Raw genomic sequence first — 26,442 nt, forward strand, 5'->3', positions numbered from 1 at the left:
ATGATTCCCATGACTATAAATTGTGTAGCTCCCAGATCTATGAATACGTTTCAGCTTTAGCATGTCAGTATCAAGCAGAATTTCACGAGGCAACAATTGCAAGTGAAACTAAAGACCGCATAATTAATGTATGAGATGTAGTTTAATGTAGTTATGATGCATATGCATGATTACTAAGATCAAAGACAGTTGCTTTGGGAAGCCATTAAACAATTTTCCACATTCATTCTGTAGGTTCAGTAATATGCAAAAAATCATATCAGAAAGCACCGTTCAGAGCTTCCAATTATTGATTCATGACTCAAATTACAGTAACCTAATACCAAAAGCATATATTCAAGCTATTGCAAAGCCCTAATGTGCTACAGAGAGTGAAAACATATTCACGTTGAACACCTATACCTTAGATATAAGGAGTACAACAGGCTTCTCAACCAGATATCAACTTCCCCAACCGATAGTGAGCAAATCAGAAGGCAGTGAAGCAGGATCTAGCTCCCAACAGTCCTTCAAAGAGTCAGGAATCTCATCACCGGTGACCTTCCTTGCAGGAATCTGATGAGAAAACAAACGAACATCATCCTTTTCAAGCCATCTAATGGCATGACAACCAATTTCTCGTCTCTTAAATACAGCCTTAAACCCATCAACCTTCTCAAGATAGGCCATGCTTAACCCATGCATTTCACTGTAAGTTGTTAAAAGTACTACTATGTCATAGGATCGCCTATCTCTGGCTGAAAGATTGCTTCCTTCAATGCCCAAAGCCGCCTCATTGTAAAGTGCCCAAACTGAACCTTTTGTTGGAAAAATCCTGTAAACTTCTCTTGCTGCCCTTTCACACTCAACAATGTGTGAAAATATATTCAGAGAGTCAATAGAAGTCTTCCTTGAAACCTTGAATCTCCCACAGGATACATGAAATCCCTGTTTCTCCCAACATATTAACCCTTCATCCCCATTACTCCGAAGATCCAACCAACTTATCTTCACCTCAAAAGGATTCACTGAAACTTCATCAATCAAACCATAATGCCTAGGCATTCCATCATCATCATCATAAATGGCCCATACTTGCCCTTTCTTAAAACTCCTCTCCATTCGGTCTCTATCAAAATCATAAAAATCTGAGTCTTCCACAGCCATAATCTCCAAATCCTTTGTCTTTGAAGTCTTGTGCCTCTCAATCACCAAATCAACACTCTTCTTCAAAGTCTCTTGCCTCACAATTTGCAAATCCTCAGTCTTATTCACAGTCCTCCTTTTCTTAGTTCTTAAGTCCACAATCTTCTTCGCAAGTACACCGTTCTCATTCTCTAGGTCTACAATCCTCTCCGCAGCCTGCTGACCTTCAACCTCCAAGTCCTTATTCTTCGAAGCCCTGTGTCTTTCAATCTCCTTCTCTCTTTTCTTCTCCTTTTTTCCACGCTTCTCCATTTCCTTCTCCTTCAGTTTAAACTTCAACTTCGCCTGATTCGCCCTTCTCTTAGCTTCCAACTGCATTTCTGCTAACGTCATACTTTCCTCCCGATCTTCCACAAGCTTTGGCTTGGACCTCGCCAAGACCTCCCCAACACTACTCGTCCTCCTCCTCAATCTGCCTCCACCCCAATCACCACGACCACCACCCATTTCCTTCCTTGAATCCCCACTCTCCCCATCAACACCACTACCCCCACTCCCTTTCATCTTTGTATCCCCACTAACGGTTTTCCTCTTCAACCCCACATTCCCCATCTTCATCTTCAAATCAGCACTGCCCATTTTTTCACTCAACCTCCCACTCCTAAAAACTCTAACCGCATTACTCTCCTTTGCCTCCACAGCCTCAAAACTCATCTTACATCCAGGGCAAACCAAAATCTGATCCAAATACTTCCTCTCAAACTGGTGCAACAACCGACACCGCGAACACGCAGTCCAAAATGTCTCTTTCCCCGCAAACCCATCATCATTATCATCAAGAGCAACCTTCTCATCCTGAATCTTAATTCTCAATCGCATATCATACTCTTTCCTCCTAACCTTATCAGACAAAACCCTAAAAGCTTCACCCACTAACTTAAAAGCCTCTTCACTTCCTGAATGAGGGTTCTTATCAGGATGCAAAATCAACGCAAGTTTCTTGTACTGTTTCTTAATTGTGTTGATATGAGAGAAGGGCTCTACCTGAAGGATTTGGTACCACTCTTTAGATTTTGAAGCAACGCGGAGGATTTTGAATGCTGTGACCATTGACGAAAGGCCTTCCAGGCTTGGGGCCAAACGCTGTGCTTTCTTCGCATGTTTTAGGGCTGATTTTAAGTTTGAGTTTTTGAATTTCGTCTCCGCGATGCCTTTGAGACGCGAAGCTTCTCGTTCTGCTTCTGGGTCTGTCTCCATTTTCACAGAGGGGCCTGTGAATACTCTCTGTTTGCTTGCTGGCTTGCTGTTTGTTTTCTGGCTCTTCGTTTATTTATTTATTTATTATTTATATGGTTAAGAAAATTATTTATTATTTAATAATGGTATCATTAATTAAAAAAATATTTTTGGATTAAAAAAAATTCATTAAGAGTGAATTTTTGGCTGGCGGTCAATTTCTAATTTTTGCCTGGAAGAAGCCTCCCTTTATTAAATTTATTAAAAATTCAATCCATTTGACCTAAATCTATCAATTTAATTTGAATGATCATGAGAAATTGATTTTACATTTTTTTTTCCTGAGGTATTAAGATTAAGTATAACACAGTTCACTAATTGAGGGTGAATGCATTTTATTATTGATTGGTTGTTACATTAAGCTTTCAAACTATTACTCGTCTTGAATCAAACAAACAAACACAACTATACCCTTTGCTTGAAAGTTTCAAACCCACTAAACGATCTGCGGATATTCACATGAGTTTAGTAATATCTACTTGTTATATCAAACTGTCTGACGATGATGTTTTACCTTGAAATGCTAGAATCATGTTTGATATCTTCTTCCCGGAGCTCGGCGGTATCAGTAATGGCATTCCAGTGATTAAATCAATACTAGCTAGAAAGAATGAATATAACAAGTAACACAATTTTTGTGTTAAATTCACTCTGATTTTTGTTAAGAGGAGAGGTCCCCTGAATGCTGGCATTTGGTCACTATTTATAGACCATTTTATGCTGACATTCGTCCCTGCTCCATGGGTGCCAAACTCCCTTCGGCCTTTGCACTTGAAGGCCAATGTTCGTCTAGCCCGAGGAAACCGTTGCACGCCTCCCAGACGTTTTGTGAGGCATACGCCCCATAGAAACTAACCCCTCCCTATCCCGTCGGTCTTGACACGATGTTAGAATTTCAGCTCTTATAGAGTCAGTGATATCTCACTTCGTGGCTCGAGCTCCTGCAAAAGGAGGCCTTCTTGCCTTCCCACTTAAACTGCACCAGGAAAAAGTCCAAAGTCAATCTTAGGAAATAATGAGACTTCATATGGTCTTACTGTCCAAGTGTAGGTAGTCCGCATGGCAGGAGATTCTAATTCCAATCTCCTTCCTTCTTTCTTAATTGGGATCGCTTCAATCATTTCATTTAGTTTTTTTTTTTTTGTCTTAATCGCGAGGTATCTTGAGGAGGACCCCAACTGTGAGAGACATCTTTAAGTCTGTACTACAGACCAGACTATAAGTCCCCGCTCGAATCGGGAAGCACATGTTCACCCAACAAAGGTGACTTCCTTGCGACTTGAACTGAGGAGTAAACCCAATCAAGTCATTTAAAGAGACTCCATTGCCAGTGGAGCCAACACTTTGTTAGTATTTCATTTAGTTTATAAGTTTAATACATGACCTGTTTAAGGTAAGACCATCATGTTTACTCTAGAGTTATTATACTTCTGTTTTATTTTAGAGGTAATTTTTATTTTATGCGTAGCGTGTGATGTTTTTATTAGGGACTTTATTTTCTATTTATCTTGTCCTATCATCCATTATATTTTAGTTTTAAAACTTTCATCCCAAGAGTCCCAAGGATATATATATTTTTTAAACTCCTCCCACACTAATTGATGGGCTCAAGATTGCGATCTATTCTATTTTTGCTACCAAACGGAAAATTAGTTTTGTTTTTTTTTTTTCTATATTTAACTGCCAGCAAACAAATCCTCAGTGAATTGTTCATTCATGGTTCAATCACCTAGCTTTTTGAGTTATATTCACACGACAAGTAGTGACAGGGGTGAGCAAATTGTGTTCCAATTTGGTTGTTTGGATTTTGGTTTGGATTATAACCCTGAGTGATGGTAGAGACACAAACTCTTGTACAAACTTATTTTGTACAAATTGATGTGACATTAATTCATTAGTTGAATGAAAATATAAAATAACAAAAATAAATCATGTAGGCCAAGAAATATTTAATTTAATCAATAAATTAATGCCACATCAGTTTGTACAAGATAAATTTATACAAAAATTTATGACCATATTATTTTATAACCCATTCACTTTGAAAATTTCAACTCCTTTGAATTGAAACAGTAAATCCGAACCAAACCAATCCAAAATAAATTTGGTTCGGTTTGAATTGAAAATTTATTTTGCTAATTCATGTTACAACGAAAAATTTCACATCCAATTTCAAATTCACCCTGAATTCTAAATTCTCAAATTATATATATATATAAATGCAATGGACAAATTTAGCCTAATAAAATCAAAATTACAAAGTCAATAATAAAACAATCCAAGCAAATCAACTTTAGGCAAAGTAAAAAACTTTGGGAAAGTATATTAAAAAAAAAAAATACAGAATTTTGAAGAAAATAAGGAAATGGGCAATTGGGCGTATCGGATTTGGCTTAATCCAATCATCGGGCACCGATAGACTGCGAAACAGCAGAAAGAAAAGTTGAAAACTTAAGCATGAATGGACCGGAACTGCCGACGAAGATGACGACGATAAAATGCCTCGACTGCGGCTGTTCATGCGCGCGACTGGAAGAAGACGACGAAGACTAATGAAGACGACGACGGTAGTGACACCCGTTTGGCTTGGTGGCTGGTGGCGGCGGTGGTTTTGTTTTGCAAGCTTTCGTTAGCCCACTGCTGCTGAGTTACTGGGGTGATGCTTTCGTGGAAGTGAATAGTAAATTCGAAACGAAATAATGAAATATGGGTTATCCAAAACGAACCGATCTTGAATTGAATTTTAGGTCCGATTTGATTGAGAGTTAATTCGATCTCAATGCCCACTGCAATAAATAATGTGAAATTTATAATTATAATTTATACTTTATGCGGGGGAATTTGTATAATGAAAGTAGAATTTATTCGCAATGAATTTGTGTGATCAAAAAATAATCAAATAAGAATTTTTTTTTTAAAAGACACTTTTTGATGCAATTGGTCCATTATATAAAAGGCTCTATTTAGTTAAGTTTTTAAGTCATGGCCATAATAAGAATTTGCAACTATAGTTTAAAAATAAAAAAATGATTTTACTTCTTGATAATTGTTTGATAAATACTCGTATTACTGTACAAATGTCGTCGAAATTATTATATTTACCGGCAATAAGTACACAACATCAAGAGTCGGAAGTCATAACATTTGTATGCTTGGATTTTGATTAGTCATCAAATTTTCACGCTATCAAAAAGCACGATCATCGTGGCATTCTCTCATAATCATGTGCATAATCATGGATATCGTAAGAGTATAGTTTGCCACGTGTATTAGGTATATCGAATAATACCCATTTGTCGTGTACATTTCAAACTACGGTATAAGATTAAGATCCCCATCATCGAGTCCGTCCAATTATTCTCATCACAGCAATCACGGCCATTAAAAGAAAAAAAATTAAAAAAAAGGAAAAAAATGCAAAAAAAAGAGAGGGGCAAAACTGGGAGTTTCTCCATCTCAATGCAACAAAATAGAAGCGAAAAAATCGATTACCGTACGACGAGTCACAGATTCCGATCCGTAAACCAAACCAAACAAAACCTAATTTTAATTTTTTCTCTGATCCCTTCCACTTTGTCAAATTTTCGTAACATAATGTGTTAAAAAATTTTCCACATAATTTGTTCCCCAAATTGACCTCTGTGCCCCTTATCAATTACCCAATATCATCAATTAGGTTTAAAGTTGTCACCTTTTTTAAGTGGATCCGGTTTCGGCTGTTATATCAATTGCGGCTTTTTTTTTTTTGAAAAACCGGTAATTGAAATTTATGTACGTTGGTTTCGTTAATTTGTCGATTCCAGCTATTAATTTTATGGGTTTTTATTTGTATATTGTTTTTAATTGTTTACTTTAAGTTAGGGTTTTGATTTGGGGACTCGCAATTTTGTTTCTTTCTGTACAAAAGAGTTGAAATTTTGTAAGTGTTAGGCATGTTATTTTGGGGTTCGTTTTATATTTATATAGAAAATTGAATATTTTAGGATTGTTTTTGGCGATTATTGCAGCAATTCACAATAATGAATTTTATTTACAATTTGAAAATTTTATTTTCAGTGTTTATTTCTTACTTAGGGTGCAATTTTAATTTATTTATCTGAAGATAGTGGATAAGAAGTGGCTTTTAATATTCATGGGAGCAATGTTGCAAATTTTATTGCAGGATGGTGTGAAAATTTATTGGAAACTGGTGATATAGAGTCATGGGAAGCGGTGAGGCAGAGAAGCAAGCTAAAGAAAAGGAGGCAAAGACGCCACCTGCTATTACTCCACAGGTAGTTGCTTAATTTATGGATTTTGGATTTGTTGTTGTTCTCTTTTTGTTTTGAGATATTTCTGTTGTGTTCTTTTCCATGAATTTGTTTTTATTTGTGTTGTGTGTTTTTCAGGAGCAGACTCCAACTACTAGCACTGGTGCAGTAAATCCAGACTGGTCAGGATTTCAGGTTAGATAAAAGAATTCAGTTACTTGGGTATTTTGATTTGGCTTCAAATTATTTGTTTAGTTTGTGTCTAATATGGAGTGGTTGTGATTTCTTAACAGGCGTATTCTCCTATGCCTCCACATGGGTTCCTGGCCTCAAGTCCACAAGCTCACCCATACATGTGGGGAGTTCAGGTGTATATGTTTTGCATATCAGTATTTTTGATTTGCTATGATAATGATGACCATCATAGTTCATTATATGATATAACAGAATTGCATCGTTTATGTTGTGTAGTTTGCTTGAAAGTGTAGATTGCTGTTGTGTGAGTACTTTGTTTGAATACTCTTGTAAAATATTATAGCATAGAGGTGCAAGCAAGGTTAGTACCATATTGGAAATTTCGGCTTTGATCAGAAGTTGAGTCCACAAGATGTATTTGTCTGTATGTGGTAGAGCTTGGGCACGCTTACATGCCTAAGTTAGCTTTGATCAGTTATTAACACAGTATACCATGTAGGAAAAAGAATAAGGATAATATATATTGAAATATGATTAAACACTCACAAATTGAATATTATTACAAACAATGAACCAAGATTTTCCTTGAATTTGGTAGAGATATTGGCTGCTAAGAATGACAATCAAATTTATATTTGTTCCTTCCGTTATATAAGTTCATCTTATCGTTAGTTATTATTTTCTTGCAGCATATTATGCCTCCTTATGGTACCCCACCACATCCATATGTTGCAATGTATCCCCATGGCGGAATATATGCTCATCCATCCATTCCGCCGGTATTTTATTTTCCATGATGCTTAAGTTGAAGTTTTTCGGAGCACACTTTTTATCTTCATTTTAAGCGTCAATATGTTCGAATTGCATACAGGGATCTTACCCTTTCAGTCCATTTGCAATGCCTTCTCCAAATGGGATTGTTGAAGCATCTGTGAGTTTCCTTTAAGGGTTTGTTAACTAACAGACATATCTTGGTCTGTATGTGCACAATAAACTCATTTTAGGTTTTCATTTAGGGAAATACTCCAGGAAGCATGGAAGCAGATGGTAAACCATCTGATGCCAAAGAAAAATTGCCAATTAAAAGATCAAAAGGAAGTTTGGGCAGTTTGAACATGATTACTGGCAAGAATAATGACCTAGGTAAAGCATCAGGAGCATCTGCTAATGGAGCCTATTCCAAAAGGTATGGTGGATGTGTAAAAAGTTACTTTATATGTTTTGTTGGCTGCTCTGTAGCTAATGTGTATTAGCTCATGAGGTCTATCAGCCTCTGCCTCTGGGTTGCAAGATACATCTATCGTTTAATTTAGTTCTGTTCATTACGATGGAAAGATAAGAGACAGAAGGGTCTAGCAAATGCATTTTTTAATAATAGACCTTCATTGACGCTTATCAAGTTTCCTAGCTTTTCATGCATCCTAGGTTTTTTTGTTCGTCTTTCTTTCACAAAAACCAGATTGCCAATATAGTCCATAACAAATTTAGTTTTGTTTTCTTATCATACACCTCTTTTTTTAATTTTTAATTTTTTTTGGTACTTAGTATTTTCAAATTTTAGCTAGGTCTTGTTTGTGCATCTCACTTCTGCATTAACATAATGAATTTTAACTTTTGCGTGGAAATTTATCTGATGTTCGAATAATTCTGGACATGTAGTGCTGAGAGTGGAAGTGAAGGTACAAGTGAAGGAAGTGATGCTAACTCACAGAATGTAAGTGCATTTTTTTTCTGTGCTTATTATTATTCATTTATTTTCAGTTTTTGCGGATCATTTTTGTATTTTATTGGTTTTGTCAGGATAGGACCTTGCTGTTTACAACTATCTTTTGTTAGAAATCCGTTCCATGAATTTATGGCTCTTTTAAATTATTTTTTGAGCTTGCTGTTGACATTACAGTATTTAAGCTTAACCTTTTAGTTTTTCTAATTCATGCTTGATATTTTTACTATTGTCCTCTGCTTAAGTCGTAGAGAAATGGTTGCTAGTGAAGTTTAAAGAGTTTCTTTCCTCTAACAAGGAAAGTTGAAGAGGTGTTTTGGTGAATGGTCAAATGTCAAAACTAGATAAAATAGTACCCCACTAGATAGATTTATTTGTATGAAAGCTAATTTCATTCCTGCCACTGTATTACTGAAGTGGAAAAGCCCTGAAGCCAATGCTAATTTGCAATGTAGTCACATATTGCACTCTTCAGGCCAGTGCAGCTGAACACAGACTGACCATTTTGACTGTCTGTTTATGATTCATATTTTTGTGGTTACTAGATATGCGGTATTTACACACTTAGATTTCAAAAGTGAAAGTATAACGCAAGATCTTAATGATAGGATCTCCTCCCCATTTCTGTCTGGAGGCAAGAAGCTGAATATAATTAACTTCTAGGGAACATGAGTGCTGTGATATTAATTCAATTCATTGTTTTTGGACACAAGGGGTCTGAAAATTTACTTAACGTTTGCTTGTTTGAAACATCTATGGAAGCAAGTTTTTTAGTGTACTCATCTAAGTAGATAAAAATCTGAAAACAAGAAAGTTTGTTTTTGGTTTTCACTTGGAATGTTTTTTAATGCATTTCCGTTATTTATCAATTTATTAGCAGCTTTTGCATATAATCTCAAATGTGCTTTCGGATATTATCAAAACCCAGGATATTAAATGATTGTTAACAAAACCCAAATTTTTAACTTGTATCGTGGTTTCTAAGCACTGATTTTTGTTTTGCGAACTGAACACGCCCTTATAGACATGCATTGGTGTCGTACTATCTGAGACATTGTTAGAGTATTCTATACCTGTATAATTTGATCTCACAGAAGGCTTTTGATATATACGTTTATGCTGAAGGTAGCCTGCAACTTGGTTTTTATGCCTGTCATTGTCATATAAGACTACCTCTGTTATATAATACATGTTTTGAGGCTCTTTCTATTTCCATATATTGTGCTGTTGCTCCATCCTTCACTTCCAGGAAAAGATAATGTTATAAATAAATGTTGAATTGTGTAGGGCTCACAGCTGAAGTCAGGAGGTGGGCATGATTCTCTGGAAGGTTAGATAATGATTCATTTCTTGTTTCATGTGATACATTGGTATTTAACTGCGTATAGTTGAAGAATCTTTCTGACTTGTCTACTACAGGTGAAACATCTCAAAATGGTAGCTCGGCAAATGATCCTCAGAATGGAGGAGCAAGTACGCCTCATGCAATGGTGAATCAATCAATGGCTATTGTGCCTATGTCTGGACCGGGTGCACCTGTAGCTGTTCCTGGTCCCACGACTAACTTAAATATTGGAATGGACTACTGGGGTGCTTCTGCTGCTAATATCCCTGCAATGCGGGGAAAGGTTCCTTCTACTCCTGTTGCTGGAGGAATAGTTGCTGGTGGATCACGTGATAGTGTCCAGTCACAGCTTTGGTTACAGGTCAATATAGTTTATTTTCACATTACATCCATTTTCTTTATTATCATGATTTATGTTTTGTCTTTCTGTTCTGTTGTTATACATCTTAGTTCTTTGAAGAAATTTTTTATATCAATGCGGTCAGTCTGTTTTCAAGTTCACAAGAATCTGATGGACTTTAATATGTTGGGATATATCTTGTTTTTGATGAATTTACTCAAAGTTGATATTTGTTTGCTTGATATCTCCACTTTCTATCTTATTTCATTTCTTATAAATGGGAAAAGTCGGTATTTCGTTTCTAACTTATTTCATTTCTTGATATCTCCGCTTTCTATCTTATTGCTTGATATCTTGTTAGTAATATACGTGGATCAAATTTGGTTTAAGATTTGAAGCTGAGTCACATTATAACCATTTGACTGAGAAAATTGACCCGCAAAAGCAAATGGATTTTAAATATTTGGAACTAAATTTGAGTTTGACAGAACATTCTAAGTTTGGGTTTTATTTATTTATTTTTTAAGTGAATCCTAATGTTAACATGTCATATTCTCTATATCTTCTAAACTGGTATATAGTTGATGCATGTCCATGTAAAATACAAATATGTGCTGCACAATAAACACGATCCGGATCATTAATTGTTCAAAAATTTGGTTGGACTGAGTTTGGCTTAGCTTCAATTGATTATTGAAGTTGGAATGACTGAGTGGATATGCCTATTGAGCATGTATTCAGTAAAGTAACTGATAAATCAGGTTTGATTCACTTCATTGTGTTTTTCTTTTTTTGGGTTCCTTACAAATTGCTGTTTTGTCAAGTGTTGGACCTTTTAATTGCCGGCCTTTCAATTCTCTCTTGCTATTTCCTTTTTATACCACCTTGTTGTAATCGATCTCAATATGTACACTCATCGTGGGTTTTTTTCTGGATTTAGGATGAAAGAGAGCTTAAAAGACAGAGAAGGAAGCAGTCCAACAGAGAGTCTGCTCGACGATCAAGATTGCGTAAGCAGGTAACAACGCATCCCAATTCAAATTTTCAAAGAGCAAGTAATCATTTGTGGATGCCTAGACTTACATGCGCTGTATGAATTTGTTGAGTCAGGCTGAATGTGATGAGCTGGCTCAGCGTGCTGATGCCTTAAAAGAGGAAAATGCCAGTCTTAGATCAGAGGTGACTCGCATCAGGAACGAGTATGAGCAACTTCTTGCTGAGAATGCCAGTCTCAAGGTATAGTTATAATCTCTGCTTCCAAATTCATGATTCATTCATACACTCTGCATAATTTCTTTCTGATACAAGTTTCCAAATTTCGGCTTTAATACAGGAGCGTCTTGGGGAAATTCCTGTCCAAGAAGATGAAAGGTCTGTTAGAAATGACCAACATTTGAACAACGATACCCAACAAACTGGACACAGTGATCTGGTGCAGAGTGGTCATTAGGACCTTAACTGCCTCGCTTTATGCTGCTCTCTTGGAGCATAATCTAACCAATTAGACGACAGGAAAGATCTTATTCTGCATAGCGTGTAGCTTAAGTTTTTATCGAAGCTGACCTTTATAGTTTTAGGATGTTGTTTCACGCATAGCATCCCCCATTCCGTTGTTCGGCCTATATATTTACAATTGGAGGCCACGGATGGTATGTGGAGTGTGTGATTTCTGGCTTAACCGTGTGTTCAGGAAAAAAGGTAGTAAATCAACAACGCTTTAAAGGTATTTGTATTGAATATGGTTGATGCAATTGTGACGCTGAGAGGATTAAATCAACTCTAAAATGTGCTGTACCAGTTCTGCTACTACTTATGTGATATATACTTCATTTTTTGTTTTTTACCATAATATTTGTTGGTAGTAAAACATTTCTAATGTGGCATATTGTTGTATGACAATAAGAAATTATTCAATGTTACAACCGGTTTAAATGTATTTTTTTTCTTGTGAGAAACGAAATTTAATTGTTGGATCGTGAGTTGGGTCATAAATATTTAATGCTTTATTTATTTTAACAAAAAGTTAAACACAGATGAGGTTCTACTTAAGTTGAAGCTGCTAGGGTTTGGATTAGTATAAAAGAAATATATAATTTTCTTAAATTATAATAATTTAGATAGTGATCTAAAAGGAAAGAACTCTTTTAATAAATTAATAATTTCTTAATTTTGCTTTACAAATATTAGATAGCGATCTAAAAGGAATTTTTTTTTTCAAAAAGTGGTTTTAATTGTCTCCGATACCTAATGGGATAAATTACAAAACTAAGATAATGATTATCCATTTAACGTGGCATTCTATAAACCTTAACAATCTGGTAGGAACAATAGTTTACAACATCCGATTAATATTAGACAAATTTTAAATAAAATCATGTGATATAAATAGAAAATTTTAATTATTTTTGGCAATTGTTGGAAGGGTTTCATTATCAACGAGACACTGTTATCACAATTGAGAGAACTAAAATAAAAATAAGTTTGTATGATATTTTTGACATGTCCCAATACTAATTGAATTTTAAATTCAATTCTAATTGATATGGCATTCATATGGTAGGATATTAATTTACTAATAATGAAATTTCAGTGTCATTCATATATCACAGTTAAGACTCAAATTGGGTTCTATAACTACTCGTGGGAATACTAAATGTTAATTTTTGGTTTGAGCAAACATAATTCTAAAAGCCTCTCAAAATTTGTTTACATCATCATCGCTGCCATACCTTATCCCCATGGATTCCAGAGATGAGTTGACCAAATCTCCTCTGCTTTCCATGAAGAATCTAAAAGATGATGAGTTAGAGCATGAGTATGAGCAGCCACTTCTTTGCTTGAAGCTTTATCTCGACAAGTCTGAATCCAATGTCTTGGTACGTATAGTGCTGACAAAAACAATTGTACTTGAGTCCATTTTTATCGCGTTTATCCAATTAACAAGGTTAAAACAGGCTTGACGTACAATTGCTTTTGTACGCATTCGGTCGGCCTTTAGTTTCTTTAACATTATTCTCTTAGTCATTTGAATTCGTTCTACTAAGTTTATTAATTACATCGACCCTCTCTCTTCTGCAGATCTTTGTAATTGCTACTAAGAAGAAGAATATATATTTCTTTGTATTTATTTTAAATATCCAACATACACACGTATGTATAATGCAATTTTATATTTTTTTCTTTAATTCATCTGCAGATTGAGATTGCTTACTCACCTCCTTCTAAACAGTCACGATATTGCGGCCTATCTTACATATTTTTACATGGATGGCAAGCTTTTTGCTTCCTGTCTTATCTCTTGGGCCCACTATCTGGTGCTTCTATTCTTGATCATAAGCTTTGTGTAATGTAGACGAGGAGTTCGTGAAAGGCATGTGTCCTCGTGGGGAGCAAAAGGTCTTCTATGTAATTGTGTTATTGGGTTTCCTTTGGGGAATCCTCCAATTAAGTTTCATTAGCATTCGGCTAACTTCTCGTTGTGATGAGGCTGAATTGAAGCTGCTTAGAGACGTTAACACCGAAACCCATGAACTTGTTTTACGTAAAAAGAGATCCGAGGTAAGTTTTCGTGAGTCATGCTCAGGTACAGATTCTCAATTTTACATCAATGTGAAATTTTGATTTATATTCATGTTAATATTAGATGTCTCTTATTAATTTTGATCAGATAAAAATAGGTGAAAGAATAGACTCGATGGATGTGCTAGTGTTTATTAAGAAGAGATGCAATGTGTGCAAATGCAATGCAAGTGGAAGAATGGTAATTATATGTACATATGTTACTATATAAATGTTTCAATCGTGAATTCTTGACCATATTAAAAGTTACAGATAGGATAAAATGCAGTACATTTTGTCCTGTAATATATTGAAATATGTGTTCTCCTATCTTTTAACTTATCTGAGACTTTAATATAACCAAAAATCTCTAATTAGAAGTTTACATCTATATTACTATGTAGTTATATTAGATAATTGTAATAGTAGTATTCTTGTTTCAGTTGCCCAGAGAATATCAACAGACAAACGATGTGAAAGAAGCGTCAATTGATGTTATAGAGAGTGATCAAACCCATATCAATGGGCAGAATAAGCAACTTCAAGCTTCAACTCGAGATAATAAAACAGTGGAAGACGAATTGAGAGGGCTGCAATCTAAGTATAATGACTTGCAAGCTTGTTTTGATGATCTGAAATTACAATATGATTCGCTGAGCCACATTTTGACCTGTGACAATGATATAGAAGCACCACCCGTCCTTGAATAATAAAACAGCTATGAAATGTTTTAAAAACAATATATATTTTATAATAATTTTTTTTTTCATTGGTAGTTAACTAGTTACTGATGGAGCAATTTTTTTTAGACATAAAATTTAAAATCAGTGGCTGTATACTAATTTAAAAACAAGAAAATATCAAACCTTTATCACTTTAATATTTGGTTTTATTTTTTATTTTTATATTGATTTGGATTCTCTAGATACAGCTACTAGACTGAGTATTTAAATTTGATTAAGTTGTCTTTATTTTGTCTGGTTTTTAAAAAATTGTCATATATATAAAATACTTATGATTGATTGGAAATGTGTGATGATTCTTTTATTTTGCAGGTTCAAGAATGATTCTTGGAAGTATATTCTTAAGCACAAACCACTCTTTTATTCTTTTGATCGCATAATAACATTTATCTCTTGGTGACATGGTGACATTTTTTTTTTTCCTAAGGCCTGGATAAATTCAGATAGATATGCTACTTTTTATGGTTTAGAGATATCAACTTCATATATATAAATTATCTTCTGAATGATTCCTGCGGGAATATTTGGAAGCCTAGCTTATATTAATTTCTGCAAAGTTTTTTCATTTTAGGGTTTAGTCCAAACGAAAATTAATGTGCAGACAAACAAAAATTTGGGAAGGTAACATGCTTTGGGGGTATAGATCTGCGTGTTTTGTTGGCCTATAAAATAGGCTCAAGATATAAATATTTGTGGAGCGTAACACATTTATACAAAAGCCACCCAATCATAATAATGATTACCAAGTTTTCATTATGGCCAATTCAATTGCACGAATGATCACACAACTAAAAGGCAAAGCAGTTAAGCTTAGGGCACATCCTCAACGAGACTATTTGTATTCAGTTGGAACAATTGTTTTGCAACTTATTATTTTGAGTGTTTCTTTGTGCGCGATAGGTTTTATAGTAGAATTATGAAATTTTATAGTAAAACTATGAAAAAAAAAATTGCTGCGTAAGATAGGTCTTATAGTAGAACTATTAAAAAAAAACTGTACAATAAATCAATAAATTAGAAATAGTTTTATAAATTAATAATTTCTTAATTTATGGCAAAATTAATAAATTATTAATTATTAATTAATATTTGTTAAACTAGAACACTTTTGGCATTGAATCTTTTTCCACTAAATAAGGGAATAGAGTTGCAAACAATCCAATCCAATGGGCGACATTTTTCTTTAAGTGCAAATTAATTTATTTTACAAATTTTAGATAGTGATCTGAAAAAAATTATAAAAAAATCAAGAAGTGGTTTTGTGGACTTTACACTACTCATTTTCTTAGTGGAAGTGACGTACAAAAGAAAAAATATCTTATTACTTAATTAATTGTCACCTTATAAAACAAATATAATGATGATCTATTTAACATGGCATTATTAGTTCACAAGATCCGATTAACAGCAGATAAATTTAAATAAAATTATGTGTTATAATTAGGAAATTAGAAAATCGTCTTTATATTAATTAGTTATATCTATTCTAGGCAATAGTTGGAAGGGCTGAATTTTTAAAACAATACCGATATTTAGCCCACTCTAAACACCACAATAGGCACCGAACGGTGCGTTTTTGGTGCAATATAAAATGTGACTGTTGAACACATGACACACAATATATGCGCAGCTCACAACACACACACTCTACCTCACTCTCCATCTCACTCACACCAAATCCACACCTCACTCAAGCTAGAAATTTCACTAGCTAATTCTCCCATGCCACTCTCTGTTCTGATCGTGGACTCTCCCTCACGGTGCCTTTGACCGTCAGCTCTCTCTCACGGTGTCTCATTCTCTTGGCCGTGTGAGAAAATTGAGTTGCATCTTGGTGACTGCCTTCACTCATCATCGGCTGCTGCAATCAATTTATGGAGGTAGTTTGCTTCATCAATTGGAAATTTATTTGTGTTGATTATGAATTTGTGAAGATTTAGCTGCCATTACGTTAATTTGTGTTGACTATTTGTTAAAACTTGGGGTTGGAAATTGTAGAATGTTGTTTTGTTGTTTAATAATTGCGGATGATTATGCAAGAAAATATTATTTGCAACAGGCATATGAGTGCAGAGGATGTTCAGCAGAAATACAATTTTCTAACTTTGATGCGGCTGCAAACTTTGATTTATAAAAAACCAATATATTTTTCATGTCTATTACAAAGTTAATATGAAGCACGGTATACATAAATACACTACAATCAAAGACACAGTTGGTATTGTGTTAATTTCTATTGAGACTACTGGGCAAGTGAGGACGGTGAGAATGGAGGGAGAATCGACGGGGTGAGATTTGTAGAGAGTACCAACTGCCAAGAGACCCACGGTGAGAGAGAAAGAGAGAGAGAGAGCAGACGATCTCACAAAGAAAGAGAAACGGTAGAGAGAGTTCAAAGCAGTGAGATTTGCGTGAGAGGTTGTGCGCGTGTTGTGCGAGCTATGTGTGTGTCATGTGAGATGGGGCTACAAAGACATTTTATAGCGCACCCAAAACGCACCGTTTGGTGCTTATTGTGGTAGGAGTGTCATTTTTCTTTTTAAAAGAAATTGTGAAATCATTAATCAATAAATTCGTGAAAAGTTGGAGAAATATATATAGAGTTATGCTTACTTAGTTAAGATACATACAAGTATATATTGAGTTATGTTTTACTTAGCTAAGATACATATTAAGTATTCTGTCTGAGTAAGATATACATAAGACATTGTCAATAGTTGAAAGGGTTGCATTTTAAAAAGGAATTATGATCGAGACATTGTGATCATAATTGAGAGAAATAAAATAAAAATAAGTTCATACAAAATTTTTGATCTACCCATTAGCAGGGTCCTAATTTCAATTCTAATTGAGGTGATATTCATTTATTAGATGGTAGGATATTAATTTTTTACTAATTATAAAATTCAATATCTAAATGACATATAAAGTTAGGACTCACATTGAGACTAAACGGTTGGGATCTATTATTTGTTCCAGTAAACAGAATCCTAAAAGCCTCTCAAAATTGTTTACATTATCATCGCTGCCATTCCTTATTGCCATGGATTGCAGAGATGAGTTGACCAAATCTCCTCTTCTTTCCATGAAGAATCTCAAAGATGATGAGTTAGAGCATGAGTATGAGCAGCTACTTCTTTGCTTGAAGCTTTATCTCGACAAGTCTGAATCCAATGTCTTGGTACGTACAGTGCTGACAAAAAACAACTGTACTTAGAGTCCATTTTTATCGCGTTCATCCAATTAACAAGGTTAAAACAGGCTTGACGTACAATTGCTTTTGTTAAACTGTGCATGAGGCCTTCTGGCACGATTTCTAAATGATAAAATAAAAGAGAAATCATCTTCCTGCTTTTCTCTGTATCCATTCAATCTCTAGAAAGGATTCCTAATCCTCAACTTTTCAAGGAATCCTTTATCAAGAATTGTGAATGATTGATTTTTCATAATCTTGTTTATGAGTTATCACATCAGCTTAGTTATTAATGTTGAACATAATGACGCTGTTATAAATTTAGACTCAAATTGAAATTCATTTAAAAGTACTGTTGTTTCACAATAATTTAAAATTTAATCTTCATGCTTGGCTACAATGTTTCAGGAGGGTGACATCAAAAACCGTGCTATTCGTCCGCCGTCAAAGAAGGCATGTATCTTTATGCTTCAATTGAATAAAAAGGGGGGAAAAAAAGAAAAAAACTGTATACAAAAAACTATAAATTTCTTTGTATTTCTTTTAAAATATCCAACATATGTACGTATTTATACTTCAATTTCAATTTTTTTTCCCTTTAATTCATCTGCAGATTGCGATTGATTATTCACCTCCCCTATCTTACATATTTATACATGGATGGCAAGCTTTTGCTTCCTGTTTTATCACTTGGGCCCAGTACCTGGTGTTTCTACTCTTGATCATAAGCTTGTGTAATGTAGATGAGGAGATTGTGAAAGATGTGCCCTCGCCAGAAGCGTAAATTCTTTTATGTTCTTGTGTTTGTGGGTTTTTTTTGGGGAATCATCCAATTAAATTTCACTAGCATTCAGTTAACTTCTCGTTGTGATGAGGCTGAATTGAAGCTGCTTAGAGCCATTAACACCGAAACCCATAAACTTGTTTTGCGTAAAAAGAGATCAGAGGTAAGTTTTTGTGGGTCGTGCTCATGTACAGATTCACAATTTTACATCGATGTGAAAATTTCGATTTGTTCTTTACATCGATGTAACAACATAAGTCCACACATCTTTATATGAGTCTGTCAATTCATGTTAATATTAGATGTCTCAATTCATGTTAATATTAGATGTCTCTCTCTTTTTTTTTTATCAGATAAATAAAGGTGAGAAAATAGATTCGATGGATGTACTTGTGTTTATGGAGAAGAGACGCTATTTGTGCAAATGCAATGCAAGTCGAAGCAAGGTAATTATATGCATAAAAATTAGTTTATAAATGTTCTAATCAATGATTCCTGACATATTAAATTCAGGAAAAACAAAAAACATAGACTCCAGTGCAATGTATTTTATTCTCTAATTAATATATTGAAATATATGTTCTTTTGTCTCTTTTAACTTAGTCCTAACTTTTATATAATCAGAGATCCCTGATTAGAAGCTTATTCTATGTTAATAATAATATTATTATTGTTAAAGAATATATCGTCTTTGTTGTATATTTGTTTCAGTTGCGCAGTGAATATCAACTGACAAACAATGTGAAAGAAGCATCAATTGATGTTATAGGTGTTGATGCTGAAATCTGCTCGCCCTTTGACCGACCAGATTCTTTCACCAACGTTTGTGTTATCTGTTGTTGCTCGTTCACTGGAACTGGAATCGTCCCCCTTCCTCTCAATAGACCTGCGCTCACTAAAAACGGATCAGAGACGCCGGTGGTTTTGCCGGCGTAAACCCTCCGATGCCTAAGTTAGCTCAAGGTGTTTACGGGAAAACAATATGATTTGGGTTCAAGAAGTTTATCTGAAATTCGTAGGACAATGGTCTGGTTGCAATTTGGCAGCGTTTTCCCTCTCTCAGTTTTTCTGTCCTTTTCTCCGTTGAGTTCCTTTTCTTTTATAGCCGCTGTCCCCACCTTTCCGTTTGCCCTTCATCCCCCCCTTTTTCGGGTAGTGGCAGCCCCTCACGGGACTCTAACCGTTGCATTGTCGCAAACGTGGGGACTTACGTGTCCTTCAACGGTTCTGGGAAAAGCGTAACGGCCGCGATTCTGTGTTCTGGGAACAGCGTAACGGCCGCGGTTCTGTGGGATCGTGTTCCCGCTTTCTGGGGGACAGGTATCGGCTCGGTGTATACCTCTGGTCGGTACATTCCCCTAGCAGGGGTTCCCCTCTGGTCGGTTTATGCTTGTCCCTGTGTTCGGCTCGTACCATAGGCTGAGGTGATCCACGCCGGGGTGGAAATAATAGCATGACCGACCTGGTGCTTGTATTTACTTAACACCAGTCCCCCAGTTTCTGGTCTTGCGAGTGAAATGAGTCAAGAGTAGAAACTGATAGTCGGATCTTATCCATTCTGGGGTTTTTCCTCTGGTCTTCTGTCTAATGGGACGGATCTGAGATATCATTTTTCTTCTGAGGAGATTCCGACCTGAGCATGGGCCTAAATGAACACGCGCCCATTGCATATCTGGGCTTACATCTACCCTGGCCTTTTGTAACGGTTAGTGACGTGGCATCTCCAGACTCTTCGTATTTGAAATTTGAAACGACGGGTTATCTGTCCTCGATGTACGGTGAGTGAGCTGGCGTCTCCATCACTTTAAATGCCTTCGTTTCCCCCTTTTCGTTTCAAATCCCTAGACTCACATCGTCATCGTTTTGTTACTCGTCTCTCCGTCGTTACTTAACCCCCTCTCTGAACTTTGCTTACACTTCTCGTGCCTGGAGTATCCACTTGCTGGATTTTTTCTCTATCACGGCCGCGCCATCAGTGACAGTTCAATCCAGGTATTGCTTTTAACTTCTCCTCTGGTTGTTGTTGATTGGGTTCTGTGTTGCCTTCTTTGTGTCCATATACTCAAGTTTTCTCTATTTTCTTTTGGGATTCCGATATGTCAAACCGGAGAGGAAAGTTGATTGCTGATGAGAGTGATGAAGAATCGGAGAGTTCAGGCCTCAACGTGCCAATACCCACCGATTTTTTAGGTCCCTCCAGTAGTGTAGGTCCTCCCCATGGTAGGGATACCCTTCAGTACCCACGACCCTTGGTTGTCTCTCCCTCCCCCGAACAAGAGCTTGTAGGGAATAGAGGTGGACCTGCGTCGGGTTCTGGTGATAATCACAGCTACGGTGGGGTTGGGGTCCTTGAAGGAGTTGGCGATGGTGAGGGGAGTAGTTCCGGACCGAGCAGACCCCCTCAGAGAAGGCACCTTGGTCATAGGGTGGAGGCGGATTCCTACCCTATTGACTTCACAGCTTGTGCGACCACCCAAACTGATTTGTCCAAGCTGAGGAACCTTTACAACATTCCTCCGGAGGTTCTCTTGGTAGTTCCTGGGAAAGGTGACGTTCCCAGTCGGCCTCCGCGGGGGTATGTGACGATGCATCTGGAGAGCTTCAAATTAGGAGCTCGGCTACCCCTTCAACGCTATTTTGCTAAGATACTGGGTGGTATGCACCTGGCCCCAGGTCAGCTATACCCCAACGGTTGGAGGGTTCTCTCGGCTATGTATGTGTTGTGGGAGAGGTGTGGATCAGAGGAGCCCTCCCTTGTTGAAGTGAAACATCTGTATCAGCTGCGGAGCAGCCCAAGGGAGGCGGGCTGGTACTACTTCATGTCCAGTTCTGCGAAGAGAAAGCCAATCACCGGTTTTCCCTCCTCGTGCAAAAATTAGAAGAACAAATTCTTCTTTGTTGGGGAAAATTGGTGTCCAGCACTCCGTTCGTTGGGTGGTGATATTTACGTTCCAACGCAGTTTGTCACCCCAGGTCGTTCATTTTTTGCCTATATTCTTAATTAGATTGCTACTTATTGAGTTCTTTAACCTTCTGTGCTATTTCAGAGTCGTGGGGTCTGATCGGGGGGCTTGAAGATCGGCCTTTGCTTCAGGTGGAAACGGCTCTCTTGAACGCGTCTACCTGCCAAGACCTCCTGTCACCAACAAGTTTGGTCGGCTCGGGCTTAGTGGACATAGCTGTCGGGATGGATAACAAGATCCTCAGCGCGATGAGCAGGAAGCGTGGTCGGGGCCCGAGTAGCTCCAGCAACCCTCCTCCTCCTCCGAAGAAACCCAGCGTCGGTCCTTCCAAGGCGCTTGTTCCTGCTCTGCCCCCTCCTCCACCTCGTAAGAGTGGTGGGGAGAAAACCTCCGACAAGAATCCTGAGGTCAGCTTGCAGTTTGAGGACCGATCTTCTCCTCTTCCATCTCGGGATCAAGGTGACTACCTGAGCCCATATCAGAAGGATTATAAAAAGTCGGTTGGGCCCAAGATGGTGAAGGACATCAAGAGCATGAGCCTCTCCGAGTTGGCCGCTTCTGTTCAGAGAGTCTCCTTCAGGCTGGCCACAATGGTCACGTGCTACAAGACCTGGTCCGCTCGTCATGAGAAGAAGCTCCAGGCTGATAACCAAGAGTTGAAAAAGAAAGTTGAATCTGCTGACCGCTCCAAGGAGAAACTGGCTGAGCTGAACTGTAACACCCTAGGCGAATACCACATCGGCAAAGCACGGGAGAGATGCTGGGTTTATAAGGGGTGATCCACACCTTAATTGGCAAGACGCGTTTTGGGGTGTATGGGCGCCCCAAGAACAAATCCGTGCGGGCCTTGTTAAGGCCCAAAGCGGACAATATCTTGCCAGGTCTGGGTTGGGTCATGACATGAACAAACAGCTTACGGAGCTTGAGGAGAAAGTTGCTGTTGCTGAGTCCACTTCCTCCAAGCTTGAGGGTGAGTTGGGTGACCTGAGATCTGATCTTCAGGCTACTCAAATTGAAAGGGATACTCTGAGGGCTGCCCTTGAGGGGGAAATCAAATCCTTGGGTGAGCAGCTGGCTGAGGAGAAAGGCAAATCCGCTGATGTGGACGATCGGCTGGATGCCGAGTATGACTCTGGGGTTGCCTTCTCCTATAAGTGCATCATGTTTGTGCTTAAGGAAGAATATCCCGAGCTGGACATGAGCAAGCTGGAGGCTGGAGTGGAGAGGTACATGGCTGGGGTCGGCCAGGGAGATAAGGAGCAAGGTGAGCAGAATCAGGTGGAGGCTCCTTTAGATGAGGCGCAGGAGGGGGGGGATGGGGGACGTGCTTTTGAAATGGGACAAGGATCCATGCCGCCTCCTCCCAGTATTGCTGATCCTCCACCTCCTGGGACAACTGATCCTTCACCTGCTGAAACCGTTGACCCTCCTAATCCTTAGGTCTATTTTTGTATAGACTTTAGATTTTCATTAGTTTTGTAACCAACTGAACATTAATAAATTTTCAGATGCTCTTTATTGGCTCCCTTGTCTAATGTCTACTCATAGACTGTTTCTGCAAAATAATTGCACAACTTATCTGATCTTGCCTGCTGGTTCCTTAGTAGACCGAGTAGGTGTAGGTATTTACTTGCCTTAGTAAACTTCTCGCGGAATTAGCTGCTGGTCTTTCGTTGACCGAGCAGGAACAGGCACTTTGTTGCCTTAGTAGAATTTTCGAAGCTTTAGCTGCTGGTCTTCGTTGGTCGAGCAGAAACAGGCACTTTGTTGCCTTAGTAGAATTTTCGAAGCTTTAGCTGCTGGTCTTCGTTGACCGAGCAGAAACATGCACTTTGTTGCCTTAGTAGAATTTTTAAAATTTTAGCTGCTGGTCTTCGTTGACCGAGCAGAAACAGGCACTCTGTTGCCTTAGTAGAATTTTCGAAGCTTTAGCTGCTGGTCTTCGTTGACCGAGCAGAAACAGGCACTCTGTTGCCTTAGTAGAATTTTCGAAGCTTTAGCTGCTGGTCTTCGTTGACCGAGCAGAAACAGGCACTCTGTTGCCTTAGTAGAATTTTCGAAGCTTTAACTGCTGGTCTTCGTTGACTGAGCAGAAACAGGCACTCATTTGCCTTAGTGAACTTTCGAGAATTTAGCTGCTGGTCTTCGTTGACCGAGCAGAAGTGAGCACTTACTCGCTTTAGTAGATTAGCTGCTGGTCTTTCGTTTGACCGAGCAGAAGCGGGCACTTTCTTGCCTTAGTAGATTAGCTGCTGGTCTTTCGTTAGACCGAGCAGAAGCGGGCACTTTCTTGCCTTAGTAAGATTTTTGTGGGCTTATTAACCGGGGGATTCCATACTGAATTCATCTTTATTGAAATTTGAATGCGTTACAAAAATACAAAATATATGCATGTGCACCAAGCCACCATGCATTTGACAAATATAACTTATCAAATTGAAGATTTAGTAGAGTATTTTGCTTACCGCAACTTCCTCCAGTTACTCAACAGGCTCTTGGCGGCCCTTTTTAGAGTCTCCTCGATTATCTAGAGAGGTAACCTGCAGCGTCTCCTTGGCCGCTGTAGCATAACAACTCCTTGCCATCCTCTGGTCGCCTTTTACTACGCCAACCACCCCATTTACTCTGTATTTCAGTGCCAAGTAATGCGTGGATACAACGCATTGGCTTATCCTCATGAATGGTCTCCCCAGTATCATCTGGTAAGGGCTTCTTTCCTCTACCACGACAAAATCCAGCATCATTGTTCTTTCAAATGACTTTATCCCCATAGTAATTGGGAGTTCGATGATCCCCATGGGAGTTAACCGTCCCCCTCCAAATCCCTTTAAGGATGTATTTGTCCGCTCCAATTTCAAGTCTGCGATCCCCATATCATATAGAGCCGACTTAAACAGGATGTCTACTGAGCTGCCCGTGTCTACCAGTATTCGCTGCAATTCTGTACCGGCCACCTTTGCCTTAATCACCAAGGCATCCTCCTGAGGATACAAAATACCCTCTTCGTCATCTTCCGTCCACATAATAGGAACTTGCCGCACTTTTGCTCTTTTGGCTGCCGGTAAATTCAGAAGCACCTCTTTGCCAGCCATGGCGTATCTCCCATAGTTTTTCCGTGCTCTGTTTGAATCCCCGGCCAATGTTGGCCCTCCTGCTATCACACGGATGGTCGGCTGTTCTCGTTCTAGACTCCTCTCAACTCCTTCATCCCGTATGTACTCTGACTCAATGACAGGGGACACTCCGTCTACATACTCATCCAAGTATCGGTTCCTTACTAAATCTTCCACCTGAATCTTCAGGTCACGACATTGGCTGATTGTGTGACCGTGAGTGTCGTGGAATTTGCAGAATCTGTTCTTATCCCGTCGATGAGCCGGTTTTGTTATTGGGGCTGGAGGGTATAGCAGGCCTCTTCCCTCGATCCTCTCATGTAGTTCCTCCATGGAGATCTTTAATGGAGTGTATTGTCTATAGGCCGAGCTCTGATCTATTAGCTGAACTGATCGGCTATCATGAATGTCACCTCGGGCTGTCCCAGTTGCTAATTAATCTAATCGACTAGCCCTGGAATCGGTTGCATGTAATGTTCTGGGAGTGTTGTGATAGGGGTGGGCAGCCATCTGCCGGAATTCTCGCTGCCGCTCTGGGATTGGGGGGCGTGGAGGTTGAGCCCGGCTGTGTTGGAACTGTTGTGCTCTCGGAGTTATGGGGTAAGGGCGGGACCGAGCTGATGTTCCGCCCATCCCTGAAGATTCTCCAGTTCGCTTTCCCAACCCGCTCCCTTTCGGGGCTCTCCGCTCCTTCCGCCTCAGCTCTTCTAGCTGTTCACTTTTTAGTCTTGCTGATTTCTCCTCTTCAATTTCAATATCTCGTCTCGCCTGCTCATACCCTGCTGAATAATTCTGCACCAGGGGGCTTCTCAGGTTACACCATAGCCGGCCTATCCTCACACCCTCCTTTAAACCCCTCAACGCCTGCGGGTGATTGAAAGCTCCCAAATCAAGTACGGCTCGGTGGTATCGCTTTACAAAATCCCGTAGGGACTCGTGCTCCTCCTGTTTCATCCCCATCAGTTGCATCATGTCGTCCTCTGGGGCTACTGCCCCTCGGAACTGCTCGGCCAACTCCTGACACATCTGCTCATACCCCTTTATACTTCCTCGGGGCAGCTTGCGGTACCATTCTCGAGCTCGTCCCTCTAGCGTCAACGGGAACGCCCTGCACCTCTGAGCTGGTGTCAGCCCCTGCACACCTGTCATGTCGTTGAAACGCTCAATGTGCACCAGTGGATCACTTCGCCCGGAGTATTTGAGGTCGGGGAAACGGAAATCTCTTGGGATTATGGTACCCATGATCTCAGCTGATAGCGGAGATTCTTCATCTAGCATTATCCTCCAGCTCGGGGGTTTCCTCTTACCTTGTATCTCCTCTATCACTTGCGCTAGTCTGCGCACCTCTCCCTCCAATTCTACAGCACGGTCAGGATTACGTGCAGCTATCTGATCTCGCTCCTGCTCGGCATTTTGCAACCGCTGTCTGAGCTCTCCTTCATCAGCGTTGACTCCTCGGCCATCAGCTCCCGGTACTTGCCTGGGGCGAGGTTGGTTCCTCCCTTCGTCTACTTGTTCTCCAGGAATCCAACCAGTGCTTCTGTGGGGATGAACCCCATAAGGTTGGTCCGCTGGCGGAGGGATCTCCTCGACTCTATGCCTCCGGATGTTGGGCTCTGCTCCCATATCATCTCTCCCCACGGGGATTTCGCGATCCCTTCTCCGCTCATCTCTTAGCTCATTCAGTATGGTGGCGAGAGTCTCCATTTGCCTCTCCATCTGTTCTAATCGATCTTGCGTCACCCTCTCTCGGGCTTCATTTGCAATTTCCCGAAGGGTGATTGTTTCCCCCGATTCGTTATCCTCCCTCAAAG

At 38.7% G+C, this 26,442-nt stretch overlaps 5 protein-coding genes across 8 annotated transcripts; 3 read left to right on the forward strand and 2 right to left on the reverse strand.

Moving 5' to 3' along the window:
* Nucleotides 1-205: 205 nt before the first annotated feature.
* Nucleotides 206-2,448, reverse strand: LOC102622933 (J protein JJJ2). Its single transcript, XM_006471417.3, has one exon. The coding sequence runs from the start codon at nucleotides 2,380-2,382 to the stop codon at nucleotides 442-444; it is 1,941 nt and encodes a 646-aa protein (XP_006471480.2). The 5' UTR covers nucleotides 2,383-2,448; the 3' UTR covers nucleotides 206-441.
* A 3,400-nt stretch (nucleotides 2,449-5,848) lies between these two features.
* LOC102623229 (bZIP transcription factor 16) lies at nucleotides 5,849-12,210 on the forward strand. 3 transcript variants are annotated; one of them, XM_025096508.2, is made up of 13 exons: nucleotides 5,849-6,192; nucleotides 6,584-6,695; nucleotides 6,810-6,866; nucleotides 6,965-7,039; nucleotides 7,556-7,645; nucleotides 7,738-7,797; nucleotides 7,883-8,052; nucleotides 8,526-8,580; nucleotides 9,877-9,919; nucleotides 10,009-10,295; nucleotides 11,215-11,292; nucleotides 11,385-11,510; nucleotides 11,608-12,210. In XM_025096508.2, exons 2-13 carry the CDS (start codon nucleotides 6,624-6,626, stop codon nucleotides 11,722-11,724), a joined length of 1,230 nt encoding a protein of 409 aa, XP_024952276.2. In that variant the 5' UTR covers nucleotides 5,849-6,192; nucleotides 6,584-6,623; the 3' UTR covers nucleotides 11,725-12,210. The 3 variants fall into 3 exon arrangements, with proteins under 3 accessions (XP_024952276.2, XP_006471481.2, XP_024952277.2); XM_006471418.4 differs by having other exon boundaries at nucleotides 5,849-6,177; XM_025096509.2 differs by lacking the exon at nucleotides 5,849-6,192 and adding an exon at nucleotides 6,225-6,340.
* Nucleotides 12,211-12,884: 674 nt separating this feature from the next.
* On the forward strand, nucleotides 12,885-15,004 carry LOC127902656 (uncharacterized). 2 transcript variants are annotated; one of them, XM_052442361.1, is made up of 4 exons: nucleotides 12,885-13,150; nucleotides 13,471-13,832; nucleotides 13,942-14,034; nucleotides 14,276-15,004. In XM_052442361.1, the coding sequence occupies exons 2-4, from the start codon at nucleotides 13,647-13,649 to the stop codon at nucleotides 14,540-14,542; spliced, it is 546 nt and encodes a 181-aa protein (XP_052298321.1). In that variant the 5' UTR covers nucleotides 12,885-13,150; nucleotides 13,471-13,646; the 3' UTR covers nucleotides 14,543-15,004. The 2 variants fall into 2 exon arrangements, with proteins under 2 accessions (XP_052298321.1, XP_052298322.1); XM_052442362.1 differs by having other exon boundaries at nucleotides 13,627-13,832.
* Nucleotides 15,005-20,648: 5,644 nt separating this feature from the next.
* Nucleotides 20,649-22,955, forward strand: LOC127902323 (uncharacterized). The gene is made up of 3 exons (XM_052441187.1): nucleotides 20,649-21,405; nucleotides 21,600-22,216; nucleotides 22,428-22,955. The coding sequence occupies exons 1-3, from the start codon at nucleotides 20,649-20,651 to the stop codon at nucleotides 22,953-22,955; spliced, it is 1,902 nt and encodes a 633-aa protein (XP_052297147.1).
* Nucleotides 22,956-23,995: 1,040 nt separating this feature from the next.
* Nucleotides 23,996-24,961, reverse strand: LOC127902324 (uncharacterized). The gene has a single exon (XM_052441188.1). It carries the CDS (start codon nucleotides 24,959-24,961, stop codon nucleotides 23,996-23,998), a length of 966 nt encoding a protein of 321 aa, XP_052297148.1.
* Between the last annotated feature and the right edge of the window lie 1,481 nt (nucleotides 24,962-26,442).

The sequence above is a fragment of the Citrus sinensis genome, chromosome 5 (genome assembly GCF_022201045.2).
Source record: "Citrus sinensis cultivar Valencia sweet orange chromosome 5, DVS_A1.0, whole genome shotgun sequence".
In the NCBI taxonomy this organism is placed as follows: domain Eukaryota; kingdom Viridiplantae; phylum Streptophyta; class Magnoliopsida; order Sapindales; family Rutaceae; genus Citrus; species Citrus sinensis.